At 47.3% G+C, this 22,570-nt stretch overlaps 1 protein-coding gene and 1 long non-coding RNA gene across 2 annotated transcripts in view; one reads left to right on the plus strand and one right to left on the minus strand.

Moving 5' to 3' along the window:
* PLCD3 (phospholipase C delta 3) overlaps window positions 1-21,155 on the plus strand; it is an 87,882-nt gene extending 66,727 nt beyond the window's left edge. Inside the window, exons 10-16 of the mRNA XM_081837852.1 lie at window positions 1,055-1,090; window positions 3,567-3,726; window positions 6,442-6,558; window positions 13,786-13,964; window positions 15,337-15,472; window positions 17,123-17,272; window positions 18,573-21,155. Of these exons, the coding sequence (XP_081693978.1) occupies window positions 1,055-1,090; window positions 3,567-3,726; window positions 6,442-6,558; window positions 13,786-13,964; window positions 15,337-15,472; window positions 17,123-17,272; window positions 18,573-18,661 (867 nt within the window). The 3' untranslated portion in view covers window positions 18,662-21,155. The remainder of the gene's footprint in view (window positions 1-1,054; window positions 1,091-3,566; window positions 3,727-6,441; window positions 6,559-13,785; window positions 13,965-15,336; window positions 15,473-17,122; window positions 17,273-18,572) is intronic.
* LOC309328299 lies at window positions 20,863-22,423 on the minus strand. Its single transcript, XR_014150751.1, has 2 exons — window positions 21,528-22,423; window positions 20,863-21,495 (listed from the first exon to the last, which is right to left on the minus strand). It is a non-coding gene; the product is annotated as an uncharacterized lncRNA (long non-coding RNA).
* Between the last annotated feature and the right edge of the window lie 147 nt (window positions 22,424-22,570).

The following is a 22,570-nucleotide window of genomic DNA, read 5'->3' on the forward strand; positions in this document are numbered from 1 at the left end:
GGGGGGGGAATTCCCCAGATCCTGACAATTAGACAGGTTCACACAGGATAAATCTGTGAATGGCCACCAGTAATGATCATGAATCACAGAACTGTTGAGTTGGAAGGGACCCCAAGACTGCAATGCAGGAATGTCAGCGAAATCAGCCATGACGGATGGCCACCCGACCTCTGCTTAAAAACATCCAGGGAAGGAGAGTCCATCACTTCCCAAGGGAGACCGTTCCACTCTCAAACAGCTCTTACTGTCAGAAAGTTCTTCCTGAAGTTTAGTTGGAATCTCATTTCTCGTCACTTGAAGCCGTTGGTTCGGGTCCTAGCCTCCGGAACAGGAGAAAACAAGCTAGCTCCATGTGACGGCCCCTGAGATATTTGAATATAGTTGTCATATCTCCCCTCTCATTCTCCTTTTTTCCAGGCTAAACATACCCAGCTCCTTTGACTGTTCTTCATAAGGTTTAATTTCCTGACCCTTGGTCATATGGGTCACCATTCTCTGCACACATGATACTACATCTAGGATAAGAGACAGTTGGGAAACCAACTGTGGGAGAGGAATCTACTGTATTTTTTGCTCTATAAGACTCACTTTTCCCCTCCTAAAAAGTAAGGGGAAATGTGTGTGTGTCTTATGGAGCAAATGCAGGCTGCGCAGCTATCCCAGAAGCCAGAACAGCAAGAGAGATTGCTGCTTTCACTGCACAGCGATCCCTCTTGCTGTTCTGGCTTCTGAGATTCAGATTTTTTTCCCCTTGTTTTCCTCCTCCAAAAACTAGGTGTGTCTTGTGTTCTGGTGCGTCTTATAGAGCAAAAAATATGGGTGCATCTTATAGAGCGAAAAATACGGTGTTTATTGCCCTCAGGTCCTGCTGCTTGTGGGCTTCCCAGAGGTCCCTGATTCCCCACTATGTGGGGAGAGATGTTAGACTAGAGGGACTTTTTAGTCTGACCCAGAATGGCCATTTGTTCTTGGATATGCCCCTTTGAAAATATCCATAGATGTATTTTGTTTCTCAAATGAGGTTCTCTCTCTTTCTTCCCCCCTCCCCTTCTAGTCTACACATTCTCTTCAAGGGATTAAACCATTGCAAGTGAGTACGTCTTGATTCCTGGAAAGGGCAGTCGCAGGGGATGTCGAGGCTAATGAGCGAAGTTGTATCTCATCCGCCCCCAGTCACGTAAAACCAAATGCGTCGTGGTTTCTCTTTGCCTGGATAGGTGGTTGGTAGACCTGCAACTTAATGGAGGGAAAGCTTCCCATCACTTCTATTTCCTATGCAAAAATTCACATCTCCAACCACAAGGAATTTGTACCCAAACCTCACTACACACTCCAGCTTCACCTATTGGAACAGACGGCATTTTTTACTTCCTTACTTGCCTTTTGCTGGTTGGCTGAAGCGGGGAGTGATTGGACAAATCAGAGAGCATTTTTTTCTATGTTTTCCTGTTTGATATTTTTTGCTTTTGAGGGGGTCAAATTTAAGTGGTAGGGAATGCGGCAGCTAGACTGGTGACTGGGAGTGGCTGCCGAGACCATATAACACTGGTCCTGAAAGGCCTAATAATAATAATAATAATAATAATAATAATAATAATTTATACCCTGCCCATCTGGCTGAGTTTCCCCAGCCACTCTGGGCGGCTCCCAATCAAGTGTTAAAAACAGTACAGCGTTACATATTAAAAACTTCCCTGAACAGGGCTGCCTTAAGATTGGCTCCCAGTACGTTTCCGAGCACAATTCGAAGTGTTGGTGCTGACCTTTAGAGCCCTAAATGGCCTCTGCCCAGTATATCTGAAGGAGCGTCTCTACCCCCATTGTTCAGCCCGGACACTGAGGTCCAGCTCTGAGGGCCTTCTGGCGGTTCCCTCACTGTGAAAATTGAGGTTACAGGGAACCAGGCAGAGGGCCTTCTCAGTAGTGACGCCTGCCCTGTGGAACGCCCTCTCACCAGATGTCAAGGAAATAAACAACTATCTGACTTTTAGAAGACATCTGAAGGCAGCCCTGTTTAGGGAAGTTTTAAATATTTGGTGTTTTTAATATTCTGTTGGGAGCTGCCCAGGGTCGCTGGGGAAACCCAGCCAGTTGGGTGGGGCATAAATAAATTATTATTATTATTATAAATTTACCCATAGTAATTGATAGAAATGGCCAATTTGTTTTGCGAATGCAAGCCTAATGAACGATTTCAAGGGAGCACATTGTGTTCAGAAAGCAGGACCTGCACATACCTGGGAAATATCCAAAAAGGAGGTGCAGATTTTGACAGGGCACATACCCCTGCCCCACACAAGCCAGGAAAGTGCAGGGAAATCCACTCCTTGCACAGGTGGTTTTTCAGTCACAGGGTTCCCCCCCCCCCCCAGTGAATGAAATTCTCTGTGATCCTCAGACCAGGGGAGCCTGAACCACTGGTTTGCAGTATCTCACAAACATCTTTATACCAGCCCTGAAATCTGTCTCTCCGCTTTGTGCCCAGATACGTGCGTCATTCATTTGTGGCAGGGCTGAAATAAGGAATCAGCTGGCTTCCAGTTTACAAAGGCCTTCCTGCCCAATTGCCAGGAAGCTATTGTTAGTCTCGATATAGCAGGGGTGGCGAACATTCTCAGCAGGTGGGCCAGACCTTTTATGTCTCTGATCCTGCCAGGCCAGATTTGACAGGTGGGTGAGGCTGCTCACCTGTGACATCAGTGTGAGGAGATAGAGATCTGTAGCACAAAGCACCACACAGGACTTGCAATCAGCTGTTTGTTTGTTTTTAAAGGGACATTTTTCTTTCGTTCCAAAGAACAGGAGGCTTGGAGTTACCAGGTATCAGGTGATAGGTGTCCACTCCCAAGGCACCTGCCTTTTGAAAAGGAAAAAAAAAAAAAGCTTGCAGAGCCTTTTGCATGGCATTTCCCTTGGGAAGTGCCGAACCCAGGGTTTGGAAAGCATTTTGTGCAGCACTTCCAAAGTGCCTACCAGCTTAGGAAGTGCTACAAAGCCTCTTTTGGCTAGGCACTGTGGGTTAAACCACAGAGCCTAGGGCTTGCTGATCAGAAGGTCGGCGGTTCGAATCCCCGTGACGGGGTGAGCTCCCGTTGCTCTGTCCCAGCTCCTGCCAACCTAGCAGTTCAAAAGCACGTCAAAGTACAAGTAGATAAATAGGTACCGCTCCGGCGGGAAGGTAAACAACATTTCCGTGCGCTGCTCTGGTTCGCCAGAAGCGGCTTACTCATGCTGGCCCAATGACCCGGAAGCTGTACGCTGGCTCCCTTGGCCAATAAAGCAAGATGAGCACCGCAACCCCAGAGTTGGCCATGACTGGACCTAATGATCAGGGGTCCCTTTACCTTTACCTATGGGGCAAGTGGGCATGGATTGCCCAAAATGGATTTGCGGGTCAAATGGAGACGATTGGCGGGCTGGATAAGGCCCATGGGCTGGTAGACCCTCACCTCTACTCTGTAGGCTACCAGGAAGTAGCTATTTGCAAGTTTGGAGTAATTCAGCTGCAGGACTGGGAGGGTCATCTTAATTGGAAGTCATTTGCTCTTTGGACATCTTTCTTCCAGGCGAAGGACGCTGGGCAGATTTCACGGGAACTCTCTGATGTGGTTGTCTATTGCCGGTCTGTCCCGTTCCAAAGTCTGTCTCAAGCTCTGCGCCACCAGCAGCCTACGGAGATGTGCTCATTCAGCGAGCGGAAAGCCAGGAAGCTGATCAAAGAATCAGGTCAGGTTTGATTCAAATAATATTTATTATTTTCAGTAGATAAACTTAGTAAAAAAAGAAAAGATTAACGATAATAAAAACAAACAAAAAATAGGAGAGAAAGAGAAAATAGAAAAAAGATACATACAACATATTACCGCTTAATTAATTAAAATTAAGTACCATCCATCTTCATAAACATAGTGTTTGACTTCCTCAAATCCCTTCCATCCGAATTTCTTAGGAATTATATGTAGCAGTTTCCAATATCAGAGTTTCAAAAGACCATATCACAGTTCTAATCATATTACATAGCTTTCCTTATCATACATTTTCTTATTTATAAATTTAATTCCATTTTAATCCTAGACCTAATTGTTTCTTTCAAGTGGTTACATATCTTTAATATTACAATACTTATTCAAATAGTCTTTAAATTTCTTCCAGTCTTCTTGGTCTTCCTCTTCTTTCTGGTCGCGGATTCTCCCGGTGAGGTCAGCCAGCCAACTGACCTCACCGGGAATTAGGTCAGGTTTGGCTCTAATGTGAACAGGTAAAAGCGACTCTTATGTCAGACGGCAGGGCGTCAGAGAAAATTACAAGGAAGATGGAGAATGCAGCCAATATTAGGGGATAGAGTGAGCTTCTAAGATCAGCCTGAACAAGGAAGATCTCACCTCGAGGGTGATGCTTCCTTGCACTCTTTCTGTGTTCACTCATTCTTTAAAAATCTGCCCAATGAGGAGAAATTGAGATGCAAAGGCAACATGCCATATTTCTGGATGGCAGGATGGAATTCTTGTCCTTGGCCAATAGGGCCGTAGCCAGGTGAAAGGGAAAACCTTGAAAGTACCTTGAAAGAGGAAGGGGAGCAAGTCAGCACTTGGAAGCAAGAGCCAGTCCAATCCTGAGCCATACGAGGATACAAAATAAACTTGCATACAGTGGTACCTCTGGTTACGAACTTAATTCGTTCCGGACGTCCGTTCTTAACCTGAAACCGTTCTTAACCTGAGATACTGCTTTAGCTAATGGGGCCTCCCACTGCTGCCATGCCACCGGCGTGCGATTTCTGTTCTCAGGATGAGAGGTAAAGTTCTTATCCCAAGATACTACTTCCGGGTTAGCGGAGTCTGTAACACAAAGTGTTTGTAACCCGAGGTGTTTGTAACCTGAGGTACCACTGCATTAGCCAGATCGAGATTAGCCTAATGAGAAGGAAATACAGTGTAGTTACTCTCAATTTATGCAGGAGTTACGTTTTGGGAACCACATGTAAAAGCCAAAATTGTGCTCAGTGTGTGAGTTTGGGATTGCCAAACTCATTTTTCCTGGAACTCTACCCTTAAAAAAAATTTGGGGGGGCCCAAACTTTAATGTGCACAACTTTAATGCGTGTAAGTAGCAAGTTACCTGTAATGATTAGAAGTCTGATCACATGTTGTTGTCGTCCTTGGCATCTGTCTGTCAAACTGCTGGAGGATCACAGCGCCTGCTGTGGCAGCAGAGACCAGTAACTTATCACTGCTGCCTCCCGTGTTGTTTTTGCTGAGTCAGCAGCACTGAAGTGATCTCCCCTGGGTGCAAGCCTGGGCAGTGTGTATGGAGATCCTGGGCTAACAAGACACCCCCCCCAGCCTCATTGATGGGGTCCAAAGGAAAGCAGAGCAATATATTTGGTACCAGCTTGGCTGCAGGAGTTGCCGGAAGGAAGCGTACAAGGAGCCATCCAACCGTCTTAGGGACTCTACTCTGGATGTGTGAGCCTCTTTGGCTTGCGAATCAGAAGGTCAGCAGATCGCATCCCCGCGACAGGGTGAGCTCCCGTTGCTCTGTCCCACCTCCTGCCAACCTAGTAGTTTAAAAGCATACCAGTGCAAGTAGATAAATAGGTACTGCTGCGACAGGAAAGTAAACAGCGTTTCCGTGCGCTCTGGTTTCCGTCATGGTGTTCTGTTGTGTCAGAAGCGGTTTAGTCATGACTCAGAAAGCTGTCTGTGGAGAAACTCCGGCTCCCTCGACCTGAAAGTGAGATGAGCACTGGACCCCATAGTCGCCTTTGACTGGACTTAACCATCCAGGGGTCCTTTACCTTTTACCTTAGGGTTTACTCCTTAGCCTTTTCTCCCCCCCCCCCCCGGAGATGTTCTGCAAGGCAGCAGTTATAGATTTTCCCTCAGGGTTTTTATGCGTGTTTGATTACTACAGGCTGCAGGATTTGGGTTACCTCGTTGCCAAAATGCGGAGCATAATGGCACTGGTCTGGGGGGAGACAGGGCCTGGGAAATGGGGCCAGGGCAAAAGCTTGTAGATTCAGGAAGGAGCCTGCTGACTTTTGAGCGTGCCGGCTAGCCCAAGACATTTTGCCACCCGAGGGGAAACAGCAAATGCCCTGCCCCCATGAAGTCAAGATGCATAACACCCAAAGCCAGTCAAGTTATTCGGACACCTGAGGCAGTAAACCGTACAGGCTCCACTCCCCCCTCCCATGACAGCAAAAGTACAACAATAATTAATAACAATTTGCTGCTCTTTCCTAATGGTAGGGCCGGCCCTGTATCAGACCCACCGCTGCTTAGCTGAACCTGAGCATCTTGGTCATGCCAGTGAAATATTGGCTTGTTCTCTGCATGGCCTTAAAGTGGAGATTGGTTAAGGGTATTGCGATTCGCAGCGCCAGCAGCCCCCTTTCCTTGCTTTGAGCTCAGGGCTGCAACTCTCCCTTCTGCCTTGCAGGAATCCCTTTCGTCCGATACAACGCCCGGCACCTCAGCCGCATCTACCCGCTGGGTCTGAAGATGAACTCTGCCAACTACAACCCTCAGGAAATGTGGAATGCTGGCTGCCAACTTGGTAAGAGACCACCCAACCCTGGGACTCTTTCCCACCCCTGCCCTCCAGCCTCCCGTAAGCATCACAGGTGAAAAATAGGTCTGGTGGACATACCGTATTTTTTGCTCTATAAGACGCACCTTTCCCCTCCTAAAAAGTAAGGGGAAATGTGTGTGCGTCTTATGGAGCGAATGCAGGCTGCGCAGCTATCCCAGAAGCCAGAACAGAAAGAGGGATCACTGTGCAGCGCTCCTTTCGCTGTTCTAGCATCTGGCTTAGATGCTAAGCCTCTTCGGGTATAGGGAGCCTTCATCCTGCTGCCCTGAAGAGGCTACACAGCTATCCCAGAAGCCAGAACAGTGAGCAGTGATCCCTCTCGCTGTTCTGGCTTCTTGGATTCAGAATATATTTTTCTTGTTTTCCTCCTCCAAAAACTAGGTGCGTCCTATGGTCTGGTGCATCTTATAGAGCGAAAAATACGGTAACTCATGAACCCCTGCCCACCGCTCCTTGGAAGCCTAGAAGCAGGGAACCCAGGTTTCTCCTTCCCACTGTGAAATGGTCAATCCTAGTTGTCTCTTCGCCGTCTCAATAGGCAATGGAAGATGGACAGAGGAAAGGAAGCTTAGTCTGTGACTGAGTGACAGTGTGCTGGCGCTGAGGAGTAGGGAGACGGGTGAATGTCTTCCTTTATTATTATTTATTATTTATTTATTGAATTTATATACCTGGGGGTCTCAGGGCCCCCAGGTATATAAAATCAAGATATAAAACCAAAAAATAAAATATAAACAAAAACTGCAACCCAATAGCCCCCCAAAAAAGAACATTTTAGGCTGTGTCCATTTTACCACACGACTGATAGAAAGTCTGTTCTGTTCCATTTTCGCCTCAGTGTGCGGCCATAGTTTTTCTTAAAATAAAATAAAAACCCCACACAGGATTCTAGATATCGGAGCAGCTAGAACAAACAGTCGCTGCTGTGCACCTAGAAAATGACCCTGAGGTTGGACGTGTGGCGATGTGCCGCCCCTCCCAGGAAGATTGTACCGGAAAAAAGATGGCTGCCCCCTGTCCAATTTCCTGGGCAGGGATAGCATATCAACATGTGCAGTCACTCTCAGGAGGATTTTTGGATACATTTGCTATCACTCTGTGTGTGTGTGTGTGTGTGTGTGTGTGTGTACACACACACACATATACACACCCTCTCTCATGTTCTAGTATATGTGGGCTATCTCTCAGAGTTTGGTCAGGCTGTGGATTCCAGACCACGTTCCGATCCGCGCATTGATTTGGGAGTTGCGGTTCGGATGAGTTCATTGCAGGAATGCAGGTTTCTCCCTGCTCCCTCCAAACCAACCCGAAGTCCAAAGAATCCTTATTGAGGAGCAGGCCAGAGCCAGCCAACTCTCGGCAACCCTCTTTATTCCCCGTGTTTCCTGCTGAGCTGGTAGATGCAATGCACACACACCCCGGGCACCTGCAGTGGTAGAGCTGCAGCACAGCGGAGAGCGGGCCAGCAACCATGTCCTCTGCAATCGGTTGGAGGAGCACGGAGTGAGACAATTGGAACCCCCAGCGAGAGATCACTGGCGCCTTTACAGATCCTTTCCCGTTGCCTTACACAGCCTATGCAGGCATTTTTAATCCAATACAGTGGTACCTCAGGTTGAGAACTTAATTCGTTCTGGAGGTCTGTTCTTAACCTGAAACTGTTCTTACCCTGAGGTACCACTTTAGCTAATAGATCTTCCCACTGTCGCCGCACGATTTCTGTTCTCATCCTGAAGCAAAGTTCTTAACCTGAGGTACTATTTCTGGGTTAGCGTAGTCTGTAACCTGAAGCATCTGTAACCCGAGGTACCACTGTAATATTATTATTATTATTATTATTATTATTATTATTATTATTATTATTAGTATCCCGCTCATCTGGCTGGGTTTCCCCAGCCCCTCTGGGCGGCTTCCAACAAAGATTAAAAATACATTAAAATGTCACACATTAAAAACTTCCCTAAACAGGGCTGCCTTCAGATGTCTTCTAAATGTCAGGTAGTTGTTGTTCTCTTTGACATCTGGTGGGAGGGCGTTCCACAGGGCAGGTGCCACTACTGAAAAGGCCCTTTGCCTGGTTCCCTGTAACCTCGCTTCTCGTAGTGAGGGAACCGCCAGAAGGCCCTCAGAGCTGGACCTCAGTGTCCGGGCTGAACGATGGGGGTGGAGACGCTCCTTCAGGTATACTGGGCTGAGGCCATTTAGGGCTTTCAAGGTCAGCACTAACACTGGGGTGAAGCTGCATTGGCTGTCCAATCTCCCAGGCAAAGGTCCCTTTAAGGGCTGTTGCTTGAGGCTGCTGGGTGAGCTGGAGATGCCAGAGATTGAACCTGAGACCTTGTGCGGCCGTAGCAGGTGCTTGGCCACTGAGCTGTGCGCACCCACCATCCCTCTTTCCCTAAACGAATGCCAGAAACCAAAACATTGAGGCGCTTCATATTACTGTGCCTGGGGACTCAGAGAAGCCCAGGCAATGCAGAGAAGGCTCCTCATAGTGGAGGAAGATGGCTGCCAAATGCTTGAAGCAAGGTTTTGAGCTCTAAGGCCAACTGTGAGGCACGTTTCTGCTCTAGATCCAACCCTTAGCATTTGTTTTTATCCTCTCTTCCATTTTATTTCTTAACTCCTTTTCGTGCTTCATTTTGTTGTTTTAATTTATTGTTTTATCTCATTGTTTTATTGTTCTAACTCCCCTGAACCGTGAGGCTGCATGAAGCTGGGCTGGGCTGAGCACTTCGCTTGTTGTTGTTGTTGTTTAGTCGTTTAGTCGTGTCCAACTCCGCAGAGAGTCTCCAAAACGCTCCCTTCTGCAGGATGGCACTGACGCCGCACTCGTAAATTCAAGGCCACCACATTTGGAGATAATTGATTTTTGCAAAGTGCAGGATCTTTCATTTCCTGCCCTAATCTGACTTCCGTTGGGACAGTGTGTCCCCCTTCCTCCCAGTACAGTGGTACCTTGGGTTACATACACTTCAGGTTACATACGCTTCAGGTTACAGACTCCGCTAACCCAGAAAAAGTGCTTCAGGTTAAGAACTTTGCTTCAGGATGAGAACAGAAATTGGGCTCTGGCGGCCCAGCAGCAGCAGGAGGCCCCGGGGACAGTCTATAGGATATCTAACAATCCAGGATAGCAGTGGGAAGCAGCGAGAAACGGCGCTGGAATAAGGGAATTTCCCGCAAAAAAAGGGAAGGTTGACAGCTATGGGATGAGAACAGAAATCATGCTCCACCGGCGCGGCAGCAGCGGGAGGCCCCATTAGCTAAAGTGGTGCTTCAGGTTAAGAACAGTTTCAGGTTAAGAACGGACCTCTGGAACGAATTAAGTACTTAACCCGAGGTACTATTAAAATACTGTAATACATCAAACCTTAAAAGCTTCCCTGAACAGGGCTGCCTTCAGATGTCTTCTAAAAGTCTGGTAGTTGTTGTTCTCTTTGACATCTGGTGGGAGGGTGTTCCACAGGGAGGGCGCCACCACCGAGAAGGCCCTCTGCCTGGTTCCCTGTAACTTGGCTTCTCACAGGGAGGGAACCGCCAGAAGGCCCTCGGTGCTGGACCTCAGTGTCCAGGCTGAACGATGGGGGTGGAGACGCTCCTTCAGGTATACTGGGCCAAGGCCGTTTAGGACTTTAAAGGTCAGCACCAACACTTTGAATTGTGCTTGGAAACGTATTGGAAGCCAGTGTACGGGATAGAGGCCAGCATTGCCCACGGCACCCCTGACCACCCTTCAAGGCACCCCAGGGTGCCACAGCACACTGGCTGAGAACCACTGCCCTAGGGAGATGGATGTTCCCTTGGGAGAATGACGCCTTCCCTGTCAGATTATCCTTCTTGTCTTTTTCCTGGGAAGAGGAGAAGAGAAGCCAATTTTCGTTATAGAAATCCAATCTGCATATATGAGATCAGCTTCTTGGCAAAAATAAATTTGATCAGCTTGAAAGCGTTCTTACCAGGCAGCGGCAGACAAAAGGAATGATTTGGCTGCATTCCCCAAAGAGGTTTGTTTTGAGAATGTTTCCTGAGAAGTTAGGACTAATTGGGACATGTTTGAAAAAGCCTTCAATAGTCAGAATGGGTCTCCAACGAGTTGTTCCATGATTCATTGTTTCTTGCCCTGTTTTTAATGTGTTTGTCCACTGAAGCATGTGGAGAGTACATTCATATGTGTGTGTGCTCGTTGGTGGTTATGCGTGGCCTTTGTCAACGCCAATAAGCCGGGCGGCAGCTAGGACAGGACGAAGCTGGTGAACAAGACTGGAAGCAGAATGGAGTTCAGGGGGGTAAAAATATGAATCCCTGTGACCCACGGGTGTGGGGTAAATAACAAAAGAATCAACTGAGTGCCTGGATTCAAAATGCAGGGCTTTGTACACTCTCCAGCAGGAGAGAGCCCCCAATAGCATAGTTTAAACACACAAAAATCAAGCAGTGGTACATCATTAGGAATATAGGTTATAAGACCCTTTTATCCCATCGGTCCTCTCTTTCTACTCTTGCAATGAACAGTACCACATACTGTTAAAGTAAGTTTAAAATGCTTTACTTACACAGTGTTCCAAAGGTCAGATTCATGCATTTATCCAAGCAGCAGCAAGGAGAACACAGGCAGAATAATCTTGGGTAGAAAATACAGAAAGGTAGCTTCAGGCACATGCTCTAAGCTTGGAGCTTGCTTAGGCACATCCGCCTTGGTTGTTACATGGTGAGAAGAGAGAGGGAGCAGGAAGAGAAGACTTCACTTCCTCCCTCATTGGAGAAAAGGGGGTGTGACCTAGCTGAGTCTAGGAATCAAACTTGGTTGTCTTAACCCCTTCATGCACTAACTAGCACTTATGCATAGTTGTGTTTGACTGCAGTTTCCCACACAAACTCCCAGCGGGAAGGGGCAAGGCGAGGGGGACTTCTATCATTGTAAGAGAGAGAGGAGGGCCTTACGACTCAGAGGGGAGGAAGCATTGCCTCCATTTAGGGAGGACTTCCAAGCACAGGTGGACAGGCAGTTGAGGTGTATGGCCAATGAGCAAGGGGCTAGTCATTGGTTGGGTGGAAGGTAAGGAGCCCACCAGTAAGTGGAGCCAGAGCCAATGGCAGGCAGAACCAGCTAACTCCTCCCTGCTGAGTTCTACAAGGACAACCCTGAGACTGTTTTGTTTTTGTCGGGTTGGGGTGAGTTACCGTATTTTTCCGTGTATAAGACGATGCTATTTGCTTTAAAAAATTAGGCAAAAATTGGGTGTCGTCTTTTATATGAATAGTGAATGCAGAGGGGGGACGTGCGATTAAAGGCAGCAGCAAGCAGGATATTGGCAGCGGCGATTGGGCGGGTGATTTGTGGCTGCAGCAGTTGGGCAGGCGATTGGCTGCTGTGGTGAGGCGGGCAGGCGAATGGCGGCTGCAGCAAGTGGGCGAGTGAGCTGCTGGTGGCATTGAGTGGGTAGACAATTGGTGGCTGTGGCAAGCGATCGGCAGTGGCGGGCAGGCAGATGAGCGTTTGGCGGAAGTGACCTCCCCAACCCCCGAAAAAGCTAAACAACTTAATTTCTTAATTTTGGGTTTTAAAAAATAGGGGTCGTCAGCAACCAACAAAGGCCAGCCCCCTTCCTCCTCTAGGCAGGGCGGGGAGAAGCCAGGAGGAGGGAGGGAGGGAGGTGGCCACCATCATGTGAGGGAGAGGGAAAGAACATGTGCGCTGGCAATCCATGTGGCGATTCCCGGACCTTCTGCAGGCCGCCTCCAGAAGGCAATTGGGCCTGCGGCCCTTAGTTTGCCAACCCATGTTCTAAACTAAGCCCTGTTCTTGGAGCAAAGGATGCGGTTCTACATATGTTTTATTTTCTCGGTAGCATTTGGCTCAGGGTGTCTTTTGCTCCCAGCCCCTCCCACCAGCCCTTCTCTCCTTCCTTGTGTTGCTTAGTCCTCTTCTGAATTTGCAAACGGCATAGGTCAGAGGTAGGCAATGCAATGCCCGTTGGAGATTGTTGGGACTACAGCTCCCATCCATTGCAGCCAGTATGGCCAGTGGTCAGGGATAATGAGAGCTGTCGTCCAATGATGTCTGGAAGGTGTAGATGCAGGTGTATGCAAAACTGTGCCATCACAGAACCCTGCTTTTCTGCCCCTCTCCTTCCCCTGCCCCCTTTCTATAATAATAATAATTATTATTTATTTATACCCCACCCATCTGGCTGAGTTTCCCCAGCCACTCTGGGCGGCTTCCAATTACAGTGGTGCCCCGCAAGACAAATGCCTCGCAAGACGGAAAACCCGCTAGACGAAAGGGTTTTCCGTTTTTTGAGGCGCTTCGCAAGACGAATTTCCCTATGGGCTTGCTTCGCAAGAAGAAAGCCCATAGGGAAATCTCTGGGGACCTCTTTTAAATGCTGGCGGTGGGGAGCAAAGCCTTTCCCCCCCCCCCTCCGGCCTTCAGAAGAGGTCCAGGAAGGCCGGCGGGGGCCGAAAGGCTTTGCTCCCCACCGCCAGCATTTTAAAAGCGGTCCGGGATAGCAGGGAAGCGCTTCCTGCTATCCCGGACGGCTTTTGAAGGCAGGCGGGGGGGAGCAAAGAGGTCCAGGACCTCTTCTGAAGGCCAGCGGGGGGCAAAAGTCTTTGCTCCCCCCTGCCTGCCTTCGCTGCCGCCCGCCAGCATTTTAAAAAACCCCGGGACAGCGGAGAAGTCCTCTGCTGTCCCGGGGTTTTTTAAAATGCTGGAGGTGGGAAGAAAAGCCCTTGTCCCCCGTCCCCCCCAGCCTTCAGAAGAGGTCGGGGGACAGACTGTCCCCGGACCTGGTCTGAAGGCGGTTTCCATAGGAACGCATTGATTGATTTTCAATGCATTCCTATGGGAAACCGTGCTTCACAAGACGAAAAACTCGCAAGACGAAAAAACTTGCGGAACGAATTAATTTCGTCTTGCGAGGCACCACTGTAAGTGTTAAAAACAATACAGCATTAAATATTAAAAACTTCCCTAAACAGGGCTGCCTTCAGATGTCTTCTAAAAGTCTGGTAGTTGTTTATTTCCTTGATACCTAGTGGGAGGGCGTTCCACAGGGCGGGTGCCACTACCGAGAAGGCCCTCTGCCTGGTTCCCTGTAACCTCACTTCTCGCCATGAGGGAACCGCCAGAAGGCCCTCGGTGCTGGATCTCAGTGTGGCGCTTAACTCAGTGTGGATCTCTTCTAGTGGCGCTTAACTTCCAGACGCCCGGTGCAGAGATGGATCTGAATGACGGGCGCTTTTTGGTCAACGGCCGTTGCGGCTACGTGCTAAAGCCCGCTTTCCTGCGCAACCACCAGAGCACATTTGATCCTGAAACTCCCAAGGGCAGGGCAGGCCAGCGCCCGGTTGCCCTCACTATTAAGGTATAGTAGCATGCAGAATGTTTTTGTGCAAATGGCTGGCTTCCTGTTTTTCTGCACGTCTTTGGGTGTGCATGAACTGCAATGCGCTGCTGGGCGTCCTCGTTTGGGCTGCATTGTCAGCTGTGTGCATACTGCAGTTCTTCAGAACCCGGAAATACTGTGTGCAATTTTAGGGTGTGAAACGTAGTTTCTGGGTTCTTCTCCTTAGTGATGGCTCTTAAAAATATGTTTTGGAGGGTGAGTAATTCAAACCTGCTACTGTTTTTGGGATTGGACAACACTTGGCTTGGTGAGTTGATGATTGATGTAGAAGCACATAAACTGTTCTCGGAAAACCAAGGACTTTCATTTTACCTTCTGAAAATGTCAGGTAATGCCGAACAATAACCAATAATAATAATAATAAATATAACTGCAAGTACTTGACAATTATTTTTAATGATTTCTGTGCAATTTTATGCCCATTTTACTTACCAAACAAAACTGATTTATATTAATTCAACCAAAATATCTTTTGAATTCCCAAGTCATGTTACAACTTTTTTAGTGCCCTCATTTTTGGAATTTGGAATGTTGAAAAATTCAACAGGCCCTAGTGCGACATTCTAGTGGGTGCATAATTCAGTTTCCTGACTCTCTTTGTTTTTGTTTTGTTTTTGAAGAGTAACTCTCCAGCCCTCGTGGCTGCAAAATACTTGAAAGGTGTGTAAATAAGGTTTTCAGCTTCAGTGCCCTTTTCCCCTTCCGTGACTAACAAAGCCAGAATGAATAAAGCAGGACAGCACAAATTGCTGAATAAATTCTACAGTATAAGCGATATTTACTGGCATTGTTTTATGCTGGTTGCATAAATTCTTGCTGTGGAAACTGGGAGTGCCTGAGGCCAGGGTTTTCATTTTTATATTGCCAAGCACAGATTACTCATTGCTCTGACTTTAGTTCAGCTGGCAAAGATTCGTTTTAAATTTGGGATTGCATTTTTCAAATGCTCAGTACTAAATCACATATTCTTTGGTTTGCTGATGGTTCTTAAGAGTTGGTGCAGAAAGGGACGGAGAGCAGTTTTCTTCCCCTATGAAGGATGTTCTAAACCAGGGGTCAGCAAATTTTTCAGCAGGGGGCCAGTCCACTGTCCCTCAGACCTTGTGGGGGCCAGACTATATTTTTTTGGGGGGGGGGGAACGAATTCCTATGCCCCACAAATAACCCAGAGATGCATTTTAAACAAAAGCATACATTCTATTCATGTAAAAACACGCTGATTCCTGGACCGTCCACGGGCTGGATTTAGAAGGCGATTCGGCTGGATTCGGCCCCCGGGCCTTAGTTTGCCTACGCATGTTCTAAACTCTTTATTTGCCACCCTCTTCAGGTGATCACAGCTCAGCAGCTGCCCAAACTGAACAAAGAGAAGAGCTCCTCCATCGTGGACCCCTTTGTGCGTATCGAGATCCACGGAGTCCCTGGGGACTGCGCCAAGAAGCATACTGAATACAAATTAAACAACGGTGAGGGGGAAATGGAGTGCAAATGACATAGATACTGGCTCCCAGTACGTTTCTGAGCACAATTCAAAGTGTTGGTGCTGACCTTTAAAGTCCTAAACGGCCTTGGCCCAGTATACCTGAAGGAGTGTCTCCACCCCCATCGTTCTGCCCAGACACTGAGGTCCAGCACTGAGGGCCTTCTGGCAGTTCCCTCCCTGCAAGAAGCCAAGTTACAGGAAACCAGGCAGAGGGCCTTCTCAGTAGTGGCACCCGCCCTGTGGAACGCCCTCCCATCAGATGTCAAAGAGAAAAACAACTACTAGACTTTTAGAAGACATCTAAAGGCAGCCCTGTTTAGGGAAGCTTTTAATGTTTAATAGACTATTGTATTTTAATATGGGAAGCCCAGCCAGATGGGCGGGGTTTAAATAATAAATTATTATTATTATTATTGAGCTCATTCCCCATTTTACACAGCAAGAAGCTAGTTTGCAGATTTGTTTGAATCTCTTTAGTTAAGCAATCCAATCTGGCATGCCCAGATTGGAGTATATTCCTGGGAAGACCCTTTTGATTCCCTCCTAAAAGAATAAAGAACCAAGAGTCTTCCTTATAAGTAATGAAAAGTTTACTCACATTCAGTTCACAGTATGATCCCTGAAGGCAGGCTTTAGCTTGTAGTGACAGATACAGTGTGGCTTACGTTTTTGTAAGGATGGGCCCATGTACTGCTGGCAGAGAGCTAGCAGTGCAGTCCGAGAAGAAAAGGCATCAAAAGAGGAAGATGGCTGCGTGACTGGACCTTTTGTGGGGTCTGCAAGGGTCACAACCACCTACCTGGTCACATGCAGTGGGAAGATGCTCCAGACCAGGTGTAACAGGAAGTTCAACTGGCTGGATCAACATCTCCCTGTCTTGTGTCCACTCTAATAATAATAATAATATTTATTTATATCCCGCCTTCCCCAGCCAAGGCCGGGCTCAGAGCGGCTTACAAGCAATAATAAAAATAAGTTGAATGATTACAACTTAAAAACAAAATTAAAATACAACATTAAAATATTGAGACATTAAAATATTAAAATGTAGCCTCATCGCAGGAGGAGAAGGAAAAGAAAAAAGAAAGAGGGGAGGGAATCAAATTGGCTCCAAGCCAAAGGCCAGGCAGAACAACTCTGTCTTACAGGCCCTGCGGAAAGAAATCAGATCCCGCAGGGCCCTGGTCTCATGAGGCAGAGCGTTCCACCAGACCGGAGCCAGAGTTGAAAAGGCCCTGGCTCTGGTTGAAGCCAATCTGACTTCCTTAGGGCCTGGGACCACTCTAGGCAAACAAGGAATGTTGTACTTGACTGCTCCAATGAATTACATCCCACATCTATAGGGCTGTGTGGTGTGTTTTGCAGTGTCAGAGACATAGCTGTCAACTTTTTCCTTTTTTTAAGGGAAATTCCCTTATTCTGAATAGGATTCCTCGCAAGAAAAGGGAAAAGTTGACAGCTATGGTCAGAGAAAAGGTGTGTGCAGAAAAAAGGACCAAGGCTTGGGTGTGCAAGTCAGTTTCCCGAGAATCTCTGGGTTTACAAAGGTTTCGGGGCACAATATTCCTCTGGAATTGTGCTGCGGGGGGAAAAGTCTCTGTCTCCTAAACCTCTGATTTCCTGCTCTTTGTAGGATTCAATCCGTGTTGGGACGAGACGCTGACTTTCCAGGTTCGGGTGCCAGAGCTGGCGCTGGTGCGATTTGTGGTGGAGGATTACGACACGACTTCCTCCAACGACTTTGTGGGGCAATTCACTCTGCCGTTGCCCAGCCTGAAGGAAGGTGAGTGGCAGCCTCAGGAGAGCTCAGGTGCAGAAATGATTCTGGAATCATGTATATGCTAAATATTTTTGAATAATTGTAATACATACAGTTGGCAGGTAGCAATGTGGAAGCATATATCGTGTTTTCCCCCTCATTGTTTTTCCTCCTCCTTTTTCCCCCCTTAACTTTCTTCTGCTTGTTCTCTTTCCTATTTCTTTCGTTTCCTCTTTGTATTTGCATTTTTTGTATTAGAAACATTTATACGAAGGCTTTGGCAGGGTGGGAAGACAGGAAGGGGGCAGTCGGGAGGGGGGGTCCTTGCCTGAAAGGCAGAATAGAAAGGGTCTCCCAGGGTGAGAGATTGGGAGGAGATGTTCTCAGGTGTGAGACGGGAGGGTCTACCTCTCCAAATGTGGATACAGTGGAACCTTGGTTCCTGAACAGCTTAGATGCCAAACAAATTGGCTCCCGGATAGCGCAAACCCAGAAGTAACTGTTCTGGTTTTTGAATGTTTTTCGGAAGCTGAACGTCCATTGTGGCTTCTGATTGGCTGCAGGAAGCTCCTGCAACCATAGGCGCCGACTCCATGGGGCCTGAGGGGGCCCGAGCTCCCTCAAAAATTCGTTTGGGGGGGCTCCACCCCCCCCCAATAATTTAAGAAAATTATTAGTTATATTATGCTTTGTAAAATCACAAAATTATGTTGGTATTTTTTATTTTCCTTGTTTGACGATAGTTACCTTTTAAAATACATTCAGTAATGAGTTAAAACAAAGCCACTCCCGATCTAGAGAGGGGGTGGGGTTGCGGGCTCTCGACCCATCAACAATCTCGCGGGGCTGGCGTCAGCCCCGCGAGAAGCGGGGATTCCCTCTAGCTCATTAATATTCACCGCCCACGGCGGCAGCCAATCGGCTGCCACAAAGGGCGGGCCCTCACAGGTTCACTTAAGGTCGGGGCAGCCCGGGGCTCGCCCCTTTCGTTCCCCCAGCAGCAGCGGTTTGGAGGTCTTGGCCCCCCCCCCAATATTTTTTATAAGTCGGTATGAGCCCCCGCCCCCCCCCCCAATGTTTTTTATAAGTCGGCGCCCCTGCCTGCAACCAATCAGAAGCCCTGTCAGACATTCGGGTTCCAAAGAACATTCGGAAACCAGAACACTCAATTCTGGGTTTGCGGCGTTCGGGAGCCAAAACGTTCGTGTACCAAGGCATTCGGGATCCAAGGTACGACTGTGTATCATTTCCCAAAAGCCTTTAGCTTTTTTCCAGGTTCACCACCTATCTCCCTCTTCCTTTCTGACTGGATTTCCCTCCTCAGGCTACCGGCATATCCACCTGCTCTCCAAAGATGGGACTTCTTTGTCTCCAGCCACGCTGTTTGTGCACGTCAGATGCAGGAAGATGTGAAAGGCATTGGATTGTCAAGAATCCAAGTCAGATCTGGCCTGCGGCGGAGGAGTGGCTCTGCTGATTCCGATAACCGGCCGCCGCTCACCCAGATGTGTGCATCTGGACCACACTGAGAAAGCAGCATGCCCCAGCCCCCCTGGTCTGGGCTGAATCGGGTGTGCAAGCAACCCTCGCTCACAGAGCCCAACTCGCATTAGGGTTAGAAGACTGAAAAAACCTTTGTGCTATTGAAGATAAACAGCCCAAGCGGTGTAGCAACTCCTAGAATCTCTCTCTTCCAGACAGGGTTTTTAGATCGGGGAGAGGGCCCCGGCTCATCCCCTCCCCCATTATGGTTTGGGAAGGGAACACAAGATGGGAATATCTTCCTTAAGTTTCTGGCAGTCACACGGCTCTCGTGGGAAGTAGCGAGTGAACGGATTCGTTGAACTATTTTGCGTAGCTCTTGTTAGAACAGGGATTTTGAGAACGGAGGTAAGGAGGAACAGAGGGTTGAGGGTTGTAAGCAATCCGCCGGTGGACGGATCCTGTTCAAGGCTTCTGGTACAGGCCTCTAGGCTGCAGAGGAATGTGAGCCACAGATTGAACCAAGCCTAGGCCAGCCTGCCCGTGGCAATATGGGTTTGGAGAGGATCGGCCCAGCAAAGTAGGGCCGATCCTACCCGTATCCTACCCATTTGGTAGGAAGTTGGGTTGATGCTGTAGAAAACTCTTATCTTTGCTTTTTTTAGGAAATAGGCAGCTAGTCCTCTTCAGCGGGCAGGCAGCTTGCGAAGCCAGTCCAGACTTTTGACACCCTGGCAACAAATTTCGGCTAGAAACGCTTAAGCTAGCAGATCGTCAGTCTAAATCACAAGCCACTGACTTCCGATTGTCCCAAAAGAGCAGGTCAGAACTCATATTATACTAGGCTCTCAAAGTAGTACTGTATATATTGGTTCAAGCGTTAGCAAATTAATATTAGCGTACCCAAAGAGTTCATGTACATGTCACACTATATTTTAAGAAGCACTTTTTCCTACTGGTTCTTTTGAAGATGGGATTACAATAAGCTCCTGTCCTTCAGGATAAAAAAGGCTTGCTACCTCCACAATAGCCTTTTCCCCTTGGTTAATTTGAAAAGGGCATATTAAGACACCTAATCTTTCGGCGCTTTGGGTTGCTGCATCACGTACTTTAAAAGCAGGCATTATTAGCAAGTTAACTAGCCATTTTGCCAGACAATAGGTCATATTGGAGCTCCACTCAACCTTGCCCCTTCTAGTCACTTGCTCTGAGCTTTTTGGCCCAGTGCATAGGTTCTGCCCATTATTGACCACGGATTTCCTAAAACGAGAAATCCCTACTTGGTAGAGGGGAAAGCCAGACAAATCGCATGCAGCCCATCACATTTAATGGGGATGAGGGAGTTTGCCTAATTTCCTTTGCAGACACAAGGGGAGTCACAGCTGTGTGCAACTTCCTACACCTAGGTGGGTGCAGTTAAGGCTCACGTTCAAAACAACTAGCTTGAAAAGCCTTCCTTTTTGGTAACGGTAAGGCAAGAGCGCTTGAAGGACAGTGACCGAGGGACTGGCAATACACGTTAAGGGGAAGCGTGGCAAGTGACTTAGACCGCTTCAGAGAAAAATAGAGCTGCATTGCTGTCTAACACCACAGCCCCCGTTCTCAGTTATACCTGCTAATGCAAAAATGCGATACACTGGCCTTGCCTTTTAAGCCCCCAGTAGCAGCTAATGATGCAGAGGAAGGGAAAGTTGTAAAGCAATGGACATTATTAGACACTTTGGATTATGGGACGTTCTCAGAAGGAAGAGGAAATGACTGTTGACATGGGGCCATTTTTTCCAGTGACAGCCCCACACATCTCTTACTAAGGGGGGACGGGAAAAGGGCAGTTTTCAAAAGGGAAACAAAGCTTGCTATTAAATACATCTCCCAAGAAAAGTAGGTAGATGGTGGGAGTTCTGCCCAACACCTAGAGAGCACCATTTTGGTGCCTCTAGAATAGGGGTTTAGGGGATTGGGTTTCAAGCAAAGTAGATTTAAGTAAGGCAGAGCTATTAAAAAACAAACAAATATCTTCCTAGAGATTGTTTTAAAGGAGCAATCAAGTGAGTTTTTGTAGAGTTGGGTTTAGATATTTTGATCTACGGGATCTGGTCTGAGCCCATCTCTAGAACACGGTAGACTGTATGACAATGCCCTGCGTTAGACAAATTCTTCCCAGCTCCCCCCCCCCCCCGGATCATAATTTCACTATGAACTAAACAGAGTTTACAAATCCAGACTTTGCAAACTCTGCAAGAAGCAGCGCTGGTGTGATTTCACCCTCTTACCCATCTCTCTTCTTTGATATTATAAAGGAAGAAGCACCCAAGAACCAGTGTCACTTTCTAGAATTTGATTTTGAAAGCTTCTATGTATCAAAAGAGACTGTTGTTTATAATGTATTGAATAGCTATAATAAAAATATTTTATTTTAACAAAATCCCAGTGTCACAGAAATTTCAAATGGAACAAATACGGCTTGTTTAAATGACAAAATAGAACTACAATCTTTGCCCTTAACAGAGACGTAACTGTGATGGGACTCAGGGCAGGGAATAATATCCGTATGGGAATCTGCATTTCAGAATGTGGAGTCTGGTTTTCAAAATCCACATTTCAACATTTAGTATTTAAGTTCTGAGCGAGCAATTGGTTTCTTGGGTAGATGTTGGATTCCGAAGCAGGCATGTGCTCTTTTCAGTGCACAATTTCAGACCTTAAAAGTAGTGTTTGCAAGTAGTGTCTAAGCTTGAGTTCCTATTCTTAAAATCTGGAACTTCCTGAGATGTACAGGACTGCAATACTCTGTGGCCTTTCCCATTTATAAAGTGATGGTAGTGGTGTGGTTCTCTCCCCTCTACCAATATTCATGTGTTGTTCAAAAAGCCCTTTCTGCCATTGACAACCATGTCACAATGATGTGGCAAGGAAGATCTATAGCTGCGTCTTTTATTTTTGGGTGGAAAATTGAAAGCAAACTTCACTCCAATAGCTGAAAATGTTAACTTTTAGAGTATGTAAGGAATGATGATGCTTTATGCTTCAGTGTACCACAAGAGTGGTCTTCAACAACAAGGGTTGTTCAATTTAGGAATATTGGATGGAATCAACGTTTCGCAGGAGAGGGAAATATTCTGTATCCCAAACAAACACGGCATTTCTCTGTGTTGCCTTCTCTCGTGGCAAAGCCACATTCCCCCCCCCCTTCCTGCCCCTGTGCCATCAACTCTTAGGCTGTAGGCAGCAAGTTGAGACAAGAAGTTAAACAAGTCATGCTTCAGGACAATCGCCACCACTCCCAACTATCCGTCAAATTTTTAAAAAGCAAGGCAGGACCCAAGGAGAATGCAAAAGGATCTAAACAAAGGATGGAGAAAGGCAGCCGAAAGCAGCTCCTCCAACTGTTTTGTGTTTTTTAATCTCCTTCTCTGCAATGTTTTGATTGGCTAAACATTGGTTGGCCCTACTATAGACTTTGGGGTTGTTCTTTATTGATCCCCTCCAGCAGGAAGCTCTCTGAAGACAGAGCTCTTTTGCTGGTAGAACTCAACATATACCCTTAAAAAGCATTTCTGTTGAGAACAGATTAATAGGCTCTGCATCCACAGTAAGGGACATGCGAGGGAGATATGTCCTGCACTGCTGAGCCATCTTCCATTAGCACACAGGAGATGTGAGGTTGGGAAGTGTGTTCACCTGCCTCTTTGGAATGGACTTTAAAAAAAGCCACTGTCGCACTCACAGCCCCCACCCCACCCGGCATGACTGTATTTATGTTGTTCCCATCTTAATGACTCACACACTCGAAAGCCATTTTGTAGGATACCACTGTCAGATCTTTGGCCCAAAGTTAGC

Source organism: Podarcis erhardii (genome assembly GCF_964252035.2).
Source record: "Podarcis erhardii genome assembly, chromosome: 13".
NCBI classification, from domain to species: Eukaryota; Metazoa; Chordata; class Lepidosauria; order Squamata; family Lacertidae; genus Podarcis; species Podarcis erhardii.